The sequence below is a fragment of the Vanacampus margaritifer genome, chromosome 13 (genome assembly GCF_051991255.1).
Source record: "Vanacampus margaritifer isolate UIUO_Vmar chromosome 13, RoL_Vmar_1.0, whole genome shotgun sequence".
Classification (NCBI taxonomy): domain Eukaryota; kingdom Metazoa; phylum Chordata; class Actinopteri; order Syngnathiformes; family Syngnathidae; genus Vanacampus; species Vanacampus margaritifer.
Window position 1 is genome coordinate 2,246,550 of NC_135444.1, and position 17,605 is coordinate 2,264,154.

At 38.2% G+C, this 17,605-nt stretch overlaps 3 protein-coding genes across 12 annotated transcripts in view; 1 reads left to right on the forward strand and 2 right to left on the reverse strand.

The window, feature by feature from the left end:
* The window catches only part of stxbp3 (syntaxin binding protein 3), a 22,056-nt gene extending 20,920 nt beyond the window's left edge, over positions 1–1,136 (reverse strand). For 4 of the 6 annotated variants that reach the window (XM_077584676.1, XM_077584675.1, XM_077584674.1 and 1 more), the window contains exon 1: positions 1,029–1,136. In XM_077584676.1, coding sequence (XP_077440802.1) covers positions 1,029–1,074 — 46 coding nt within the window. In that variant the 5' untranslated portion in view covers positions 1,075–1,136. The remainder of the gene's footprint in view (positions 1–1,028) is intronic. The other 2 variants (XM_077584680.1, XM_077584677.1) reach the window with 2 other exon arrangements.
* LOC144062884 (fibronectin type III domain-containing protein 7-like) lies at positions 946–15,598 on the forward strand. 2 transcript variants are annotated; one of them, XM_077584672.1, is made up of 12 exons: positions 946–2,586; positions 2,857–3,117; positions 4,338–4,598; positions 4,875–5,138; positions 5,304–5,558; positions 5,649–5,906; positions 7,963–8,217; positions 8,335–8,589; positions 12,257–12,517; positions 12,641–12,670; positions 12,802–12,837; positions 12,947–15,598. In XM_077584672.1, the coding sequence occupies exons 1-11, from the start codon at positions 2,214–2,216 to the stop codon at positions 12,834–12,836; spliced, it is 2,508 nt and encodes an 835-aa protein (XP_077440798.1). In that variant the 5' UTR covers positions 946–2,213; the 3' UTR covers position 12,837; positions 12,947–15,598. The 2 variants fall into 2 exon arrangements, with proteins under 2 accessions (XP_077440798.1, XP_077440799.1); XM_077584673.1 differs by lacking the exon at positions 7,963–8,217.
* The window catches only part of fam102bb (family with sequence similarity 102 member Bb), a 96,909-nt gene continuing 85,013 nt past the window's right edge, over positions 5,710–17,605 (reverse strand). For all 4 annotated transcript variants that reach the window (XR_013296466.1, XR_013296465.1, XR_013296467.1 and 1 more), the window contains 4 exons: positions 9,866–9,937; positions 8,328–8,503; positions 8,090–8,207; positions 5,710–5,850 (listed from right to left, as the gene is read on the reverse strand). The gene's annotated coding sequence lies outside the window, so the exon portion shown is untranslated. The remainder of the gene's footprint in view (positions 5,851–8,089; positions 8,208–8,327; positions 8,504–9,865; positions 9,938–17,605) is intronic.

The window sequence follows — 17,605 nt, forward strand, 5'->3', positions numbered from 1 at the left end:
GAGGACCTTCGTGAGAGAGAGCGGAGACTGGTTGGTCTCACTGCCTGCCAAACGGGGACCTTCGCGAGAGCAAGCGGGGGCTGGTTGATCGCACCGCTGGCCAAGCGGGGACATACGCTTTTTCTCTCACAAATGTCCACAGCTGTCCTGATCGGGGCCTGCCTTGCTGCTTCCGTGAGTAGCTTGCTGGCAGGCTAAAGATGACATAACCTGTGCCGAGGAAGTAGGTAACGACCAATCATGGCTCAGTTTGCTGACCAAACCCAGAAAACAGGTGAGCCATGATTGGTCATTACCCAATTCCTCAGCACGTGATGTCATCTTCAGTCGACACTGACAACAAGTGGAAAAAATAGTTTTTTAAGTTGTACAAGAAATATAATAACTTTAAAAATTAATTTAGGCGTATGTAAACGTCTGGTATCAACTGTGTCATATATAGTCGTGTTCAGCACCCATACACATACGCACTAATATTACGCCCTCAATGAACGTCTCAACGTTATGTTAGGGTAAATTCCAATTCTCGCGAGTGTACCTAATGTGGCCAGTGAGTGAGTGTTACCACCTATGATGAAGGTTTCTTACATCACATTATTGTCACTTGGTGGTGTAGAATATTTAAAAGGTCTCGGGACACTGTAGTTAGTACAGTATTCTGTAATTTTTACGAACTCTCTGTAACCGGTAGAGAGACATGAGGTGTGGCTTCAAAATAAAAAGAGCGTTGACCCACTTTCGGACTGACAGTCACACTTGTCAAAAAAAATGAATTCCTCGGATTTCTTTTACCCGTAAAGTTAGAGCACGTAAATCGCCAAAAGTCTTCTCGTTGTTCCGCTGCTTATACACCAACTGCGTTTTTTACATCGCCGTCAAAGTTGAAGCGAACTGTCATTCACCCATGCAAAGTCACAAAAGGAAGCAATTGGTACTTTGCTGAAATATCTATCACACAAATACACTGGCCAGTGCCTTGTATTCTTTTTAACAGGGCGATAAACTGCTGACTATGATATCGAACTTACTTTTCCAAACTATTCTTTTCAGTCCGTTCTCTGGGCCAGTTGCCATCTTGACTTGCCACCCCCTACTCCTCTGCACCTCTTCCTGTCTGGTCTGCAGTGTATGCTGTGAGTGGCGAATGAAAGCCAAACATTACGACTTCCGGTAAGACTTCCGGTCGCTGCGTATAGCATGTAGAAACATATAATTCAGTTTTATTTTATTTCATTGACCATTTTAACATGTCTGCCAACAGAGCATTTTAGCTAGTATCTGTTGTTTTTAAACAATTCTTTTACTTTTCATGTCGGCTTGTCCCGTAGGGGTCGCCATAGCGCGTCACCTTTTCCATCGAAGTCTATGTTCTGCATCCTCCTCTCAGCTGCCCTCATGTCTTCCCTCACTACATCCATTAACTTTATCTTAGGTCTTCCTCTCACACTCTGTTTCTGTCAGCTCCATCCTTATTTCCCTTCCACTGAATATTCACTATATCTTCTCTGGATTTGTCCAAAGTTCAAACCATCTAAAAGTCTCCTCTCTCTAACCTTTTCCCCAAAACATCCAACATTGGATGTCTATCTAAAGATCTCATCAAATCCTAACCTCCCTGGTCACTCCTGAATAAAACCTCAACATGTTATTTTTCTCCACCTCCAGTTTTTAAACATGCTCATGCTATGTAAAGTGACCTCAAGTACAAGAAAATTCCAGTCCAGTTTCTTAGTCATGTGTCTGCTTTGCTATGATTGGATATGCATGCTAAAAAGGCGTGTCTTGGTAGTATATGTATTACAACCAACACAAAGAACAGATCCATTTTTACAAAAGGTGAATCAGTTAGAGTGAGACACAGTTTTGAATTGAATCATAGCTGATAGAGTGGCAACGTAAAAGTGAGTTTTGAAAAATGAATGCATTGAAGGGTCTGGTTGCTTTTGTTTTGGTGTGTACATGCACACAGGTAAGAAATTTTCTGATGCCTATTTACTAAAAGTCTTGATAAAAGGAGAAAAAAGTGTAAAGAAAAATGTATGTACCGACAGATGTTAGCATGAATTGTTGATTAATTGAAAGCAACTGTATTAATAATTTCTTTTCACTGGAATTTACAGGCTTCAGCTCAAACGGGTATTGTATTTATATATATATTTATTTATTTATTTATTATTATTTTTTAACATATGTTGTGTATGTAGTCTATTGATATGAGTGTATATCACCAACAATGTCATAAACATAACAATGACGAAAACATAATTGTGCTTTACAAAAGAAAAAATAATCTATTGTGTAACAAACTTGTCTTACCTCCACTCTCAGTGTTCACGGCATCAGTATTCGCAATAACATCCAGAAGTGCAACTCTGCTATGGGACGCATATCCTGGAGCCACCTCCTACTTGATCACCGTGTCTCTAGAAGGCTCGCAAGACATCGTTGCTTTCATCCAATTTGGTGAAAACACAGTGATGGGCACGGTCAACTCTCTGTCCCCGAACAACTTATACGTCTTCACGGTTCAACCTTTGGATATTAACCATAACCCACTGGACATTTTAACGGTTCAGTCATTCACAGGTGAGGTTAACACATACTTTTTGGGGGGTAAGGTGACATTTATGTGGTAAAACAAGTCACTAATATTATATGTTTTTTACCCCAAATGAATTATTTGGGATCTGATCTTATACTTCCACTTTTGCTGTAATTCTAAAATATGATGAGGTTAGAACTTTCCGAACATTATGAAAACTGTGTTAAGACATATTTGCATTTATTTTCATTGTAAGAAAGTTTTTCCTCTTCTTAAATGTCCCAACCTGATCAAAACTATTTTTACCATTTCAGCTCCTAGGTTGATGGATCCCATCCAGAATATCAAGCCAAAGGACAGCCAAACATTAATATTTGAATTTAACTTGGTGACAGGAGCAACTCATTACATTGTACGCATTCAGAATTCTGATGGTTTTTATAGAGAGGACACAGTTTATTCCTCCCCAGCTGAGATCACTTCCCTCACACCGTACACTGAGTATACATTGAGGATCATGGCGGCAAATAGCGGAGGACACAACCAGCCATCTCCCTCTGTGATTGGAAAGACAGGTACAGTTTTGCCACTTTCATGCCTGGGAAGACTTATACAATACATGGGGAATAACACAAAAAGTGTATATTATACAGGTAAAAATAAGTCACATTATACCCCATTCTCAGTAGTGGCCATTCGATCTTCTCTATTGTCTCATAGCACAGTTACACTCACTTGATACATCAACAATGTTCGAGCAACTCTAGGTTTTCATTATATGAAAAATATGACAGGAGCCTTCCGGGATTGTTCTTTATTGTTGGTAACTTTACCGGAGCCTTCTATGTAAAACACAAAGAGTTGACCTCATATTCAGTACACATCCTCTCAGGTCCACCCTCACCCCAGGGGCAACATCTAATCCAGTATCTGAATCGCCTACTGTTTTCACTAGAGATGTACAGGAATGACTTTTCTTGGCTGTAAACAAAAAAAACGAATATGAGGAGCTCAAGGCTGAAAACTGAAACACTGAAAGAAATTATAATACTTTAAAAAACATAGACACATTTCCTCGGCTGTGTCATTTTCTGTGAAGGTATGCGTGCAAGATTTTCAGGAGTTCAGCAATATCAGACAAATTGTTTTTTAAAGATCTGTTTAGTTCAAGTCAAGTCAAATCACAAACAAGACTCAAAGGGCTTCACGGCATCCCCTGATCTAAATGGCCATTTGGGCAACATTTTCAGTGGCCAAATTTTAAGTGCATCCATACATGTCACGTCTTATTTTTGTGGATCACATTAATAGAATCAATGTTACAGTATTGTGTATCTTTTTTTTTTTTTTTTAATATATATTAGTTGAGCAACATATAAACATTGATAGTTATATATTATGTATTTATATTTAACTTCAGGTTACAAGAGATTTGGATAAAAGGTCTTTTTTTTTTCCTGTGATGAAGTCTGGGGTGAAATTGAACTTGGGTTTTCACGGAACTGTTGAACATTCCAATTCCAGAGCCGAAAATATGTAGACAGCTTTTATAGTTACACATTTAATATGCTATAAACTCACTCACTCACTCACTCACTCACTCACTCACTCACCCTGTCTCTCTCTATATTTCTGTCTCTCTCTATCTGTCCCTCTCTCTCTCAGAATGACTGAAGCCATAAATGGAGCTACTGTATCAAATAATTGTATTTTACACCAACCGCAGTCTTTGGTGAGACTGTACTTGTATTTTACAAACCACACATCTCATCAAGTTTTTTCCCCTCCCTCGCAGTTTTGCCCCCTCTTCAGCTCTACACTTCTTCTCCCGGTAATGATAGCATTGTTATATCCTGGTACCCCATTGACGGTGCTGTCCAGTACACCGTGGCCATGTACGACGTTTTCTCCAACGCAACCATGAAACAAAACACCACCAGCACCAATTTGACACTCTCAGGACTGGAAGCTGGCTCACTCTTCATGGTCATGGGGTATGGTTGGGACGCTGAAGGACGAAAGGGAGAAGGAAGTTTGTACATCAACCAGACAACACGTAAGGAAGCACTTTGACATTTTATATTTGCTTAAAGACTCTTCCTAACAGAGGTATAGGTTTAACAAGACTCTAAATGGGTCCAGTTTAAAATGGGAAAAGTCTGATCAGATTCCCTTATCATTGGTAAATTATAGGGCGGAAACTATGACAACTATGCCATTCAGTAGCCTATGTGTTTATTGGCAAACAAAGGTCCAGAAACAGTTACACACATACAGTCTAACTAGTTTATTATTGGATGCGTCCCTGTGTTTCATCCTTGTGTATTGACAGGACCCCCGATACCAGCTTCCGTGGAAGTCTCTGTGGTGATGATTGTCGACCAAGCTGTACTGTCTGTGTCCTGGGAATTAAATCAGGAAGTCTATGGCAACGTAGAGTACTATGTGATGAGTGATCAGAACCTCACATGTAACACCACATCCAGCCCCTGCAACCTCTCACCAGTGGGCTGTGGAGAGTCGCATACTATCCAGGTTATATCCTCCAATGAGGCAGGGCCCGGCTACCCTTCAATTCCTGTTGAGTTCATTACCTGTGAGTATGAAAACTTTGATTTCCACAGGACCTTTTCTCAACCCTTGTCACCTAGAACCACAAAGATATCTTGTATAAATGCTAAGAGACAAATGCTAACACAAAAATGTTCAATATTGTTCCTTTTTTTTTAAACGATGTGTAATTGTCATCTGTCCCTCTCAGTCCCTTGCCCACCCAGCTCTTTAGCCTTGGTGGAGTCAATGAAAGGAAACTGCACTCTGTCCTGGGATATGGAACCCTATGCAGATAACTACAGGGCCTACGTCAAGAAAGGTGACGGCGGTGAGGTAACATGCAATACTACCGGCAACAACTGCACCTACCACTGCCAATGTGGCTACATGTTCCATATGTATGTGTTCGCCTACAACTATGCTGGTTCCAGTCCTCCAGGACCTGAACTCAACTATACCACATGCAAGTCACATCTCATGCACGACAAGTCTGTTCCTCTTTCTATTAACCTGATTTGTCTGTGTTAACTTGCGTGCAACATGCCTTTGTCAGTGCCCTGTTGTCCAGAGGGTGTGTCCGTCTCCCTGGTGAGCACGGAAACTCTGGAGATCACATGGACAGCATCTCGGGGAGCAGATCTGTATGAGACTCGAGCAGCAGATATTTCAGAAGTCATCCTGTGCAATGACACTGCACGGGTGTGCGCTCTCTCTGACCTGAGCTGTGACAGTGCCTACAGTGTGATCGTGACACCCTGCAACGACATGAGCGGCTGTAATCGTGCATGCAAAGCTCACACCAAAGATACAGGTAGACCACATATACATAATATGAATCAAATAATGAAGAATAATATGACACAGTAATCAATGAAAACAAATACTAAAAGTTAATGTACTATTACAATTTTCTGATTACTAGTGGTTATGTTTTGTTGGAACTCCTGCTATAAACTACACATCCTCCAAAAAAATAATATTAGAGTTGATAGGGTAGATAAAAAGTAGGGGTGTCGTGCGATCAAATTTTAAAATTGTAATTAATCGCATGACTTCAATAGTTAACTCACGATTAATCACACATTTTATTTCTCTTCTAAATGTACCGGTACAATAAAACGTATAGTACAATAAAAAAAAAAAATTATGGTTAGGGTTAGGGAAAATGTAGCACTTACTGGTCCTTGTAAACAAAACACAATAAACATGCATGGATTTTTTTTTTATTTAATTTGTATCACAGTTACATGATCAACTATTCTATTTTATAAAACAAAACATTACAGTACACAAAATAGCAAACATTTTTAATTCCAAACATAAAAAAATAACATAATTTATTATAAGATAAACAATATTATTCTGCACTGCAAAAATTAACTATCTAACCTAGACTTAAACTCTTATATCAAGCCATAAAGCCTTATTGATCTTGTTTTGAGAATAATATACTATGCAAGAGCAGAATTTCTAAAATTATTAATATTGTTTTAAGATTATTTGTCTTTTATTTCTTACGTAGTTTGTAAATCCTAAAATCTGTTAATTTTTATGCACAATAAGTGCCTCTGTTTTATGCCATAGTTATATGTTTTCAGAGAATTCTTAGCTGTAAAAACTTGTTTTAAGTCCTCCTCGTAACAAGTGATACACTGGTGACATTAGAGCTACTATCATGCATCATTGAGAAATTGATCAATGGAACAGGAATACTTCAGTTTTGAAAGCTATTTCTCCTTGTTCAGGCTGAGATCCACTTTGGGTTTCTCTCAGTAGACGTGGGTAAAATGGACAGTGGAGTGTTTGCATCTCTTTTGCCATGTTGTGAAATAATCAAGTCCATTCTATGTCAAATCACGGTGGTGCCAAAGCAAAGTTAATGCTGCAAGAGATTATCATGTGTTATTATTCATGAGTTGTGTTAATTTACCTGTGTAAATCAGCCAGTTTAACCTCACAAACCTGCTGTGGCACGTTTGATATGCACATTTTTAACCCCCTACTCACCCCAGTAGCTACTCCTATAGTTGTTTCAATAAGAAAAATGAATTTGTTTCTGACCTAAATAATTGCAAAATTGGTAATGTTCTCCTTGAAAACGAAATTGTCTATTTTTTTTAATGTTTTGTTGGCTATTGAACAAATGACTGCCCTCGAGTGGATTATATATTACACATCTGGCTAGTTAAGAAAAAACAAATAAAACATCACTCTAATGATGTAGCAGTGATTATCAAACTTTTTACATCAACACCTCCAAAACTACTTTGCACTCCAAGTACCACCCTCATAATAGAGTCGCGTATTAGGCATAAGTAAGTGATCAGCAAAGATGAACCAGTTTATTTATTATTTAAAAGTATTTTTAATAGTTGTTGTATGCAACTCTAACCTTATGTATAGTTTTAACATTATCATTGTGTTTAAAGATACAAAAATACAAATCTGTACTAAAAGATTGATTCACTTGAAATGCATTGCACACAAAAAATACATGAAAATTGTACCTAACAGTCCTAAAATAGTAAATACAACTGTATCGAACGCCCAAGGTAAACACAATTGAACTGTACTGAACAAACGTAATGTACTGAATTAAAGACTGCGATTGGCTGGCTTGTGAGGACAAGCGGTTAAGAAAATAAATGGATGGATAAATTAAAGAAAGCTTAAGCCTCTGTAACATGATTCTTTATTTAGCACTAGAGGAAGCACGCGTACTAAAAGTGGTACATTTTAGAAAAGCCTCAAAAACTCAAGTATCACATGATACGTTTGTCATAATAGGGTTTAATAACATTTAACCATGCTTATCTATTTTGTTATCTATCATTCTAAATCTGTATCTATTACTTCTTCCTGGCCAGCCCCCTGCATGCCCATGTATATCAAGCTTGATCCCAAAAACTCTTCCTGTGTCAGTGTAAGCTGGACAGCAAACAATCGTGCTGCAAATTACAGCGTGAACGCAGTGGGAGAAGATGGCACACACACCTGCACCTCTTTAGGAAGTAGCTGTGACATCACAGATCTTCCCTGTGGATCCATCTATGATGTCACCGTCATTGCAATCAGTGCTGCTGGACAGAGTTTAACCAGCTATTCTGAAACACTAGAAACCGGTAAAGAATTCACGCTTTGTGACAGAATCAATGCTGCTCCAAACTGGCAATCAAACAGCTAAATTCTCTATATGCTGATTTGTCATTGATCACTGTACACATTTTCTTACCCCACAGAACCCTGTTGTCCAGCCAGTCCCACCGTGCACCAGGTCAATCAGGCGATGACCAATGTCTCATGGTCTCACGCTAAAGGTGCTTATACATTTCTGACCTCGTTGACATCACCGCGTGGTCATGCAAGCTGCCACACCGAGGACTTCCACTGCCTCATGGGATGCATCACCTGTGGCACAAACTACACAGTCACCATGAAGGCTTTCAGCCACAGTGGGCGCAGTGTCAACTGCACCTATCAGGGCTTCTCATCCAGTGAGTAATTCTGTTTCCGGACTGTTCATTCATCATGTATGACACAATGCAGTAGGAATAGACCAATTATCGTCTGGGCATTTCAGACATATTCAGACAATTTTTACTGTCTGCGAAGATTTTTTGAAACTGTTCACGAACCCTGATGAAAACCTCAAATTAGCCGCATTTTCATTTATGGATTTATTTACATTTCCACTTTATAAATACATATGCTGACACACTGGGGTGTTTAAAAATAAAAAATGCATATGATGAAATTAAGAAATTATGCTGAAAACTTTATCTCTAATAGAAAACTTTAGGAAACATTTACTTGCTTAGTTTGCTGATGACTCTGGAAGCTCCCTGCAATTTTAGTTAGAACTTTTAAACAAAGCTGTCAATTCTTTGTATGTTTAAGATAAAAACAGAAAAATATACATTTTTTTGGGTGTCAATTTTGATGGTAATATTTTACTTTTACTGAAAATGAATATCGGCTTGAAACATTGGTTATCGGTCTCCTTGACTACTAATAATTGGCATCTGTGTCGGACTTGAAAGAAACATATCGGTCTATTACTACAATGCAAGTTCAAATGGAAGCTGTTGAATATATTCTGACTTTTGACAAAACACAGGGTAGTCACATGACTGACACATAGAGATGAACAACCATTCACACTCACATTCACACTCACATTCACAGCTACAATACAGGCCAAAAGTTTGGACACACTTTCTCATGCAATGCATTTTCATGAATATTTTACATTGTAGATTCTCACTGTAGGCATCAAAACTATAAATGAACACATGTGGAGTTATGTACTTAAAAAAAGGTGAAATAATTGAAAACATGTTTTATATTCTAGTTTCTTCAAAATAGTCGCTCTTTGCTCTGATGATTTTTTTGCACACTCTTGGCATTCGCTCGATGAGCTTCAAGAGTAGTCATCTGAAATGTTTTTCCAACAGTATTGAAGGAGTTCCCAGAGGTAAAACTGCCAAGAGTGTCTAAAGCAGTAATCAGAGCAAAGGGTGGCTATTTGGAAGAAACTAGAATCTAAAACATGTTTTCAGTATTTTCACATATTTTTAAAGTACATAACTCCATGTGTTCGTTCTTACTTTTGATGCTTTCAGTGAGAATCTACGATGTAAATAGTCATAAAACTAAAGAAAATGCATTGTATGAGGTGAGTCCAAACTTTTGACCTGTACTGCACATCAAATTTGTTGTCTTCAATTATCCAAACAAACATGTTTTTGAACAGATGGAAGCCAAGTGTACCTTGTGCCTAATGTACTGCATTATTGGCTGTGCAGCCTCTTCTGTGTTGTTGACAACGGCAGCATCTAGTTACTTAAAAGAAAAACAAACAACAACAACACTCTTAAACAACCACTTTTGTAGCCCAGGAGTCCAAACTTTTTTGAGGGCCACATACACAAAAAATGGAAGGCCACAACAGCCACTTTAACATTAGTTGACTTTCATTTATTACAGATGCTGAAATTAATCAAGTAAGGAATTAACACAAAAAAAACGGTCATCGCCTAAACTTGAATATCTTTAGAAATAATTAAACAATTCTTTTTATTTTTCAGATTTACCAAGAAGATTTAATGTTCTAAGAGTCTACCAAATTTGACCTTCGAGATGCCATGGACTACAGAGGAAAATACATTTATAGTTGAGGCATATTTTCGGCTGAAGTCTATCCACGCAAAGAACGGTTCGGATGTCCTGAATTTCCTGTCCACTCAATGATCTACAGATGGGTCAATAAATTCAGAACCTATGGGACTGTGCATAACCTCAATGGTAAAGACACCAATAGACAATCAAACTCTGGACGACCGAAATCATCAAGGACACCACACAACATTGCTGCAGTTAGAGACTCTGTCCGCAGCCCAAGCAAGTCTGTGCATCGGCGAAGTCAGGAGTTTTGGATCAACCGGGAGTCTGTGCTGAGAATTTGTCCGTTAGTGTCTTTACCATTGAGAATATGCACAGTCCTATGGGTTCTGAATTTGTTGAACCATCTGTAGATCATTGAATGGACAGGAAATTCACTACATCTGAACCGTTCTTTGAATTGCAATTGAGCTGCATGGATGGACTTCAGCCGAAAATATGCCATCCATCCATCATCTAGGGCTAATCCGGGGTCGTGTCACGGGGGCAGCAGCTTTAGCAGGGAAGCCCAGACTTCCTTCTCTCCAGCCACTTCAACCAGCTCCTCCAGCGGGATCCCAAGGCGTTCCCAGACCAGTCGAGAGACATAGTCTCTCCAGCGTATCCTGGGTTATCCCCGGGGCCTCCTGCCGGTGGGACTTGCCCGGAACACCGTTCCCGGGAGGCGTCCAGGAGGCATCCGGACCAGATGCCCGAGCCACCCCAACTGGTTCTTCTCAATGCGGAGGAGTAACGTCTCGACACTGAGTCCCTCCCGGATGGCCGAGCTTCTCACCCTATCTCTAAGGGAAAGACGAAAATATGCCTCAACTATAAATGTCTTTTCCTAAGTAGTCCATGGCATCTTGAAGGTCAAATTTGGTAGACTCTTAGAATATTAATTATTATTGGTAAATCTGAAAACTAAAATGAATTGATTAATTATTTCTAAAGTTATTCAAGTTTAGGTGATGAACGTTTTTTTGTGTGTCACCCTGTACATTGTTAATATTTTTTGAATAATGTAATAAACTGTTACATGATAGGCTTCTGTTAAAGTTGACAAGGCATATAGTTAAGGATTTTAGTCAAGATTTTGGGGTGACCCATGGGCCTGTATCGTACTGGACTAGATCCACCCCTGCACTGAAGATAGATGAATCCCATCTCCACATTCAAAACCAAAACAACCGCAAACTGTGGAACTTGAGGGTCATTAATGTGATAAGTTCACAAATTGGATCTTGACACATTTTACTTAATATTTAACTACAGTATATTTATTCACCACATTGTTTTGAAGAGTAATTGTATTGTTTTAGTCATAATTTTTGGAAATTTTTTACAGTATATAAACCAATTTGTTGTGGCACCTACAGTAACATAATGAGGGCGCAAATTGTCTCGCTCTTGTTCCATCTCTCCTACTGTATTTGGGCTCACTTGGTTTGTTTTGCTCTGCCTGACACTCTTGCGCTTCCTTTATAATGCGCCCCCTTGTGATCTGATGGATGAGCCGCAACTTTGTATTAGCCGCAGGATCGAATGCAAGTGAAAAAAGTAGCAGCTTATAGTCCAGAAATAACAGTATTTTTAATTAATTTTTTATTTATTTACATTCATTCTACTTCTAGCTTTTTATTTTTTTATTGTCTTTTGGGGCCGTGTCAAATACTATTTGTAGTATATGCCATGGCCACCTAAAAATGGATAGTGAGCCACAAATGGCCAAGTTGTATTTTGGACTCCACTGTTGTAACCACTGCATGGAGTGTTATGTTAATCATCAACCTTTTTCTTCTTGCCTTTATTTTGAAAGGCACAGTCAAACAAACAACACTGAGTTGACATAATGAACCACATTCATATAAATGTTTCTGACATCGCTCATCACTCTACTTTCACATATGTTACATATGTGTTTTTTTTTTAGACATTGCATTCATTAAATATGAGAACCACAATAATGCTGGTCACTGCCTCATTGTCTCTGTCTGGCAGGTGCATGTTGTCCATCAGGTGTAAGGATGTACAAGATGGCTGGAAACGCTTTGCGGCTGCAATGGCGCACCACTGGCAGCAGCCACCGTTACATAGCCGAAATAATGGGCAGTAACAACAACTACAACTGTACTACATCTGCAGGAGAGAACAGCTGTGATATTGCAAACGTCCAATGTGGAGACATTTATCATGTAATGGTGGCTCCACTGACACCAGACGGCAGCAATGTCTCATTCTGTGCTCAGAGGGTTTATTTAGGTATGGTGGCATAATACTGACTGCCTAGACTCATGAAAAATCATTCATACCTCAAATTTAGTGCTTTGTGACTAAAAGATATGAAACATTTTGGCTGATTTTATATTATTTTGCATCTTTCAGTCTCTTGCACAGGTGGTGATGTTGGTACAGGTAAGTGCGTTTTGTAACGAATACATTCTTTTTGGTTTAGCTATTTTTAATATATTTTTGTCTTTAAAACTGATGAGTTTATCTTTGTATTTAAAATTTGTTTCTAAATCAACAAATCTACTTTCTTGCAGTGATGTACAGAGGCAAGAGAAGTGTGGATCAGTAAGGTAAAGTACTGTGTATTTTGTATATTTGTTACGTTTAAAAAATAAATCAACTCACACAGTTTTGATATTTAAATGGTGATGTGTAACTGCATCTATTTTGTATCCACAGCCTGCTGTCATATGATAGAACTATCTCACTGAAACTCATTGTCATCATCAATTTTCGTCACCCTTCCTCTTTTGGATACATAATATCCGCCAGTTGTCCATGTTTCATTTATAGGTGTTAGACTTTCTGATCAGACACATCATGTCATGCGATTGTGTACCTTGTAAACATTTCACTATACTATCCTAACATAACCAAACACATCGAGTCGAGGACTTAATTTAAAAAAAAGAAGAAGCAAAAATTGGTACAGTATATGTTTTGAGATGTATTGCTTAAAAATCACTATACTTGGTAAACATTTTTTTTTTCCGTGTGCAATTCTTATTGTCTTATCTCCACTGTAAGCAACCAAATCTCGCGAGGCTTGGCCAACTCTTACTACATTATTGTGAGTGTAAAAATGAAGCATGCCGTAGCGGAAGCAGCCCTACATGTCCAGAAGGGTTTGGCGACATATAGGATTTTTCAAGGTTTTTGTTTTTAAACAATGTTACTTTCCTAAAGTGAATCAGACTGTAGTACATCATAATTTAATTGTATTACATTGCAGAGGCGTGGACTTGAGTCATGTGACTTGGACTCGAGTCAGACTTGAGTCATGAATTTGACGACTTTGGACTCGACAAAATGTTAAAAGACTTGCAACTCGACTTGAACTTTACCAACAATGACTTGCGACTTCACTCGGACTTGAGCCCTTTGACTTGAAAATACTTGCTTCTTCCACCAAAACAAAAAGATTAAAATGTATCTAACGGGTAAGTTCCTCTCGGTGTGTGTGTGCGAACTGGGCTGACACAGTGCCGTCATTCAGTAATGTCAGAGAGGCCGCAAAGGGGCAAACACACGCCGCCTACGCTAAAGGCAAACTTTAAAATAAAGCTGACCAAATAATACATTGACACCAATGCAACAGCCTTGGCAGATTTTACTTTGAAGTCTGCCTGTATGGTGGCGTGATCGCCAACTTGACTACTTCTCTTGAACATTTCCTTGCATTATCCACCTTTTTATTGAAATTACACATTTTCTACCACCATTATCATAATGCCACCCCGAAAGTATATTAAATAGCGAATTTAGGACATGAAGAAACAGCAAGTTAATTACGCCGTCATTGCACGATACGGTACAAGTACAAGGCGTTCGTGGCTAGTGGCTAACTGTTAGCATTAACATCGAGTGCCTGGCTACCAACAGTATATGACAGCTGTTGCTTGGCTTGTTCGCTATACTTATTGTGGACCTATGCTACTTTGTAATCCACTCTCCCTGTTTAAACGAAGGGAACGTGCCTTAAATTGCACTTAGATGTATTTTTCATTATTAAAAAATAACTAACTAGAACTTTGCCTTCATTTATAATTATTTTATAAAACACTAGCTTAAAAACAAACAAAACATTTAACTCAAAATGTTGAATATGGCCATTTGGGTTTTAGGAACACAACTCCAAGTGCAATATAAGGTAAGGTAGGATACCTTGTTATTTTACCTAGGGACCATGTATAAAGTAATTATGTATTTTGGCTTATATTGCACTTAAAATTGTGTTCATAAATCCTAATGGCCATATTAGACATTTTGAGTTCATATATATTTTTCTAAATTTAATGGGCAAAAACATTTTATAAAATAAATTAAGACAAAGTTCTATTTATCAGATTTCATTTATTATTATTATTTTAAACAATCCGATCCGTGACTTTTGTCATACGTTGCACCTCTAGTTGTTTGCGTACAAAAACTATGAGGTGGTCAACAAAAAAATAATTGCAGTATATCCAAGATTAGATCACTGATGGAGAAGCAACAACTTCAAACATCGTTCAACATCTGAAGTTGCATAAAGAACGGTAAGTAAGCTAATGTCAGTTTTTATTGGTTAATTATCGTTGCTAGCTGCATAGTTAATGAGACTGTAAACTAATTGGTAACACATTGCAAACACGGCAACTCCTACTTTGATGGTCACCTCAAATAATATATTCTACCAGGACTTGAAACTAAAAGTGTAGGACTTGTGAATCGCTTGAGACTTGTCAGTCTTGACTCGGGACTTGTCAGTCTTGACTTGGGACTTGACTTGGGACTTGAGGGCAAAGACTTGAGACTTACTTGGGACTTGCAAAATAATGACTTACTCCCACCTCTGTTACATTGTAATTGAAATGAATCAAAGTCGGAGTAATTTTACAAGTATTTTGACTGTATTGGATCATATTGTATTGGCCTAATTGATGGAGATGCAAATATGCCTTCCACTTAACACTTCATTTTTTAAGACAAGCCAACATTCAAATCCACAACCCTTGATGTGAGGTCAAGGGCATCACAACACATTTGACGCCCTGTGAACAAATATATCACTTTGTCCCCCACCACTTCAATACCTCCACCACAAATTGAAAATACTGCTGCATTATTTTCTAGGGTCCCTGTCAGAAATCTTAAAATCGTCATGACGTTTGATAACAATGACAATGATAACCACTTATCAACTGTGCTGTTTATACACCAATCTTGTGTGTTTATATGTTTGAAATTTGGTAATCAATCCATCCAATCAATATTCATAGGAATTGCCCAAAGTAGGAAGCCTCCTGAATTTGAATGTCAACACAATTGAGTGTCTTTGTGACCATCAACTTATTGTACACTCAGGATGACTTTAACTCTGAAATGTGTCACGTGGGTTGTACACACCCAATGCACACTTCTTTAAATAAAACAATTTCCCATTATTATGTTTGTTGTGTGTTTTTTTTTTTTTAATCAAACCTTATGAAGAATAAAATGAAAAGTTTTGCAATACAGGTAGTCTTCAGCTTACGAACACAATGGGTTCAAATTAAATTTGGTTTCAAAATTAAATTTTATCAAATTGTTAAAAAACAACAACGTAAAAAAATTTAACAAATTAAACTTTATACCCTATATATATAATCTAAATGGTACATAAATTAAATTAAAAAACATACACTCGCCTCTTTTTTTTTTTTGGTTAATTCATGAAGGTGCAAAAGTAAGTGAACCTTGAGCTGCATTGCTTAAAACAAGCAGTCAAGTAGGATCAGATAGGAAAAATTGGTAGCTAAACTAACCACTGAAATGGACCAATGAAATAAGAGAGGTTTTGCGAAGAATTTGTGCATCACTGACTGAAACAAAACCACATCACTTTAGTCTTACCCAGGTGAACCTATACAGGTCAGTCATGCTGAGAGGAAGAGAAATATCTGGGGACCTCAAGAAGTGGGTAGTGACAGCACTCTGTCTGGGGAAAGCTATAAAGTAATATAAATAAAATTTAGCTTCATCATTCCACTGTGAAGCACATCATCCGCAACTAGAGAAAACTGAAAATTACTACATTCCTGCCTAGGAGTGGACAACCTTCTAAAATATCAGCAAGACCCACAAGAAAAATGCTAATTCAGGGGAAAAGCCAACTCGAACATCATATCAAGGGATTTGCAGACCTCTTTTACTGCATCTGGGACACATGTGCATGCTTCAACAATCAGAAGAAAAGTCAATCGACAAGGCTTTCATGGAAGGCTTGCTCGGTAAAAGCCTCTGCTCACAAAAAAGATCAAAGCTGCCCATCTCAACTTTGCCAGCGAGTACCTGGACAAACCTGAAGCTTTTTGGAAATCCCTTCAGTGGACAAATAAGTCCAAAATTGAACTGTTTGGTCACAACTAAAACAGTCATGTTTGGTTAAAAGTCCACACTGCATACCAGCAAAAAAAACCTTCTCCCTACAGTGGAGTAGGGTGGTGAGAATGTTAAATTTTGGGCTGACTTTCTATCCTCAGGAACTGGAGAACTCCACATAGTCCTGGGAATCGTGAATTCAGAGGAATATTGTAAAATCCTGGAACCTAACCTGAAGCCGTCCTTTGTGAAGTTACAGCCTGGTAGATGATGGATCATGCAATATGACAATAATACAATTGTATGTATGTATGTATGTATGTATGTATGTATGTATGTATGTATATATATATATATATATATATATATACAGTATATAGGTTATATACGGAACCAATCCATACTAAATTGTCTTTGCACTGGTCCCCCCAATAATATTCAATATATTTCCACAAAAAAACTCAAATGCTTTTAGATGTTCTTTAATGTCTTCAAAATATTTTTTAACATTTATTGGGGATTATTTTCATTCAATATTTTCTATACATGCATTGAATGATACTAAATACTAAATACTTAAGTGACGGTACACTTTTATTTTCATACATTTAAGCAGTGTTCATGTTTCAACTGTGGATAAGGCTCGCCTGATTCCTAGCGCTTCTGTTTACAAAATGAGTTTGATGTGGCCAAGGCTCCCGCGCCACTTGCTTATGTGTGTCACGTCCGCACGTAAAGAAATATTCACAGGCTACATGCTTTTTTACTCTTCATAGTTTAAGAAAATAGATGATCACCAAATGTACTTTATGTACAAAATGCCATTACAACAGGCATAATTAAGTACACTATTGTTTGTCTCGCCCGCCTTGCAAACTCTGTTGCGGCTTTCCATGGAGCCTGCCACTCGCGGAAGCAGCGTGGCAGGCCCCGATCGGGCGGCGGTGGACCTTCGTCCCCGCTTGGCCAGCAGTGAGACCAACCGGTCCCCGCTCG

What these genes read in the sequence shown, in the direction of transcription:
- LOC144062884 (XM_077584672.1), top strand. Translation starts at nt 2,214, where the DNA reads ATGAGTGTATATCACCAACAATGTCATAAACATAACAATGACGAAAAC. An exon ending in TTCTGAAACACTAGAAACCG is followed by an intron (nt 8,218 to 8,334) that starts GTAAAGAATTCA and finishes CTTACCCCACAG; the next exon opens with AACCCTGTTGTCCAGCCAGT. An exon ending in AGGTGGTGATGTTGGTACAG is followed by an intron (nt 12,671 to 12,801) that starts GTAAGTGCGTTT and finishes ACTTTCTTGCAG; the next exon opens with TGATGTACAGAGGCAAGAGA.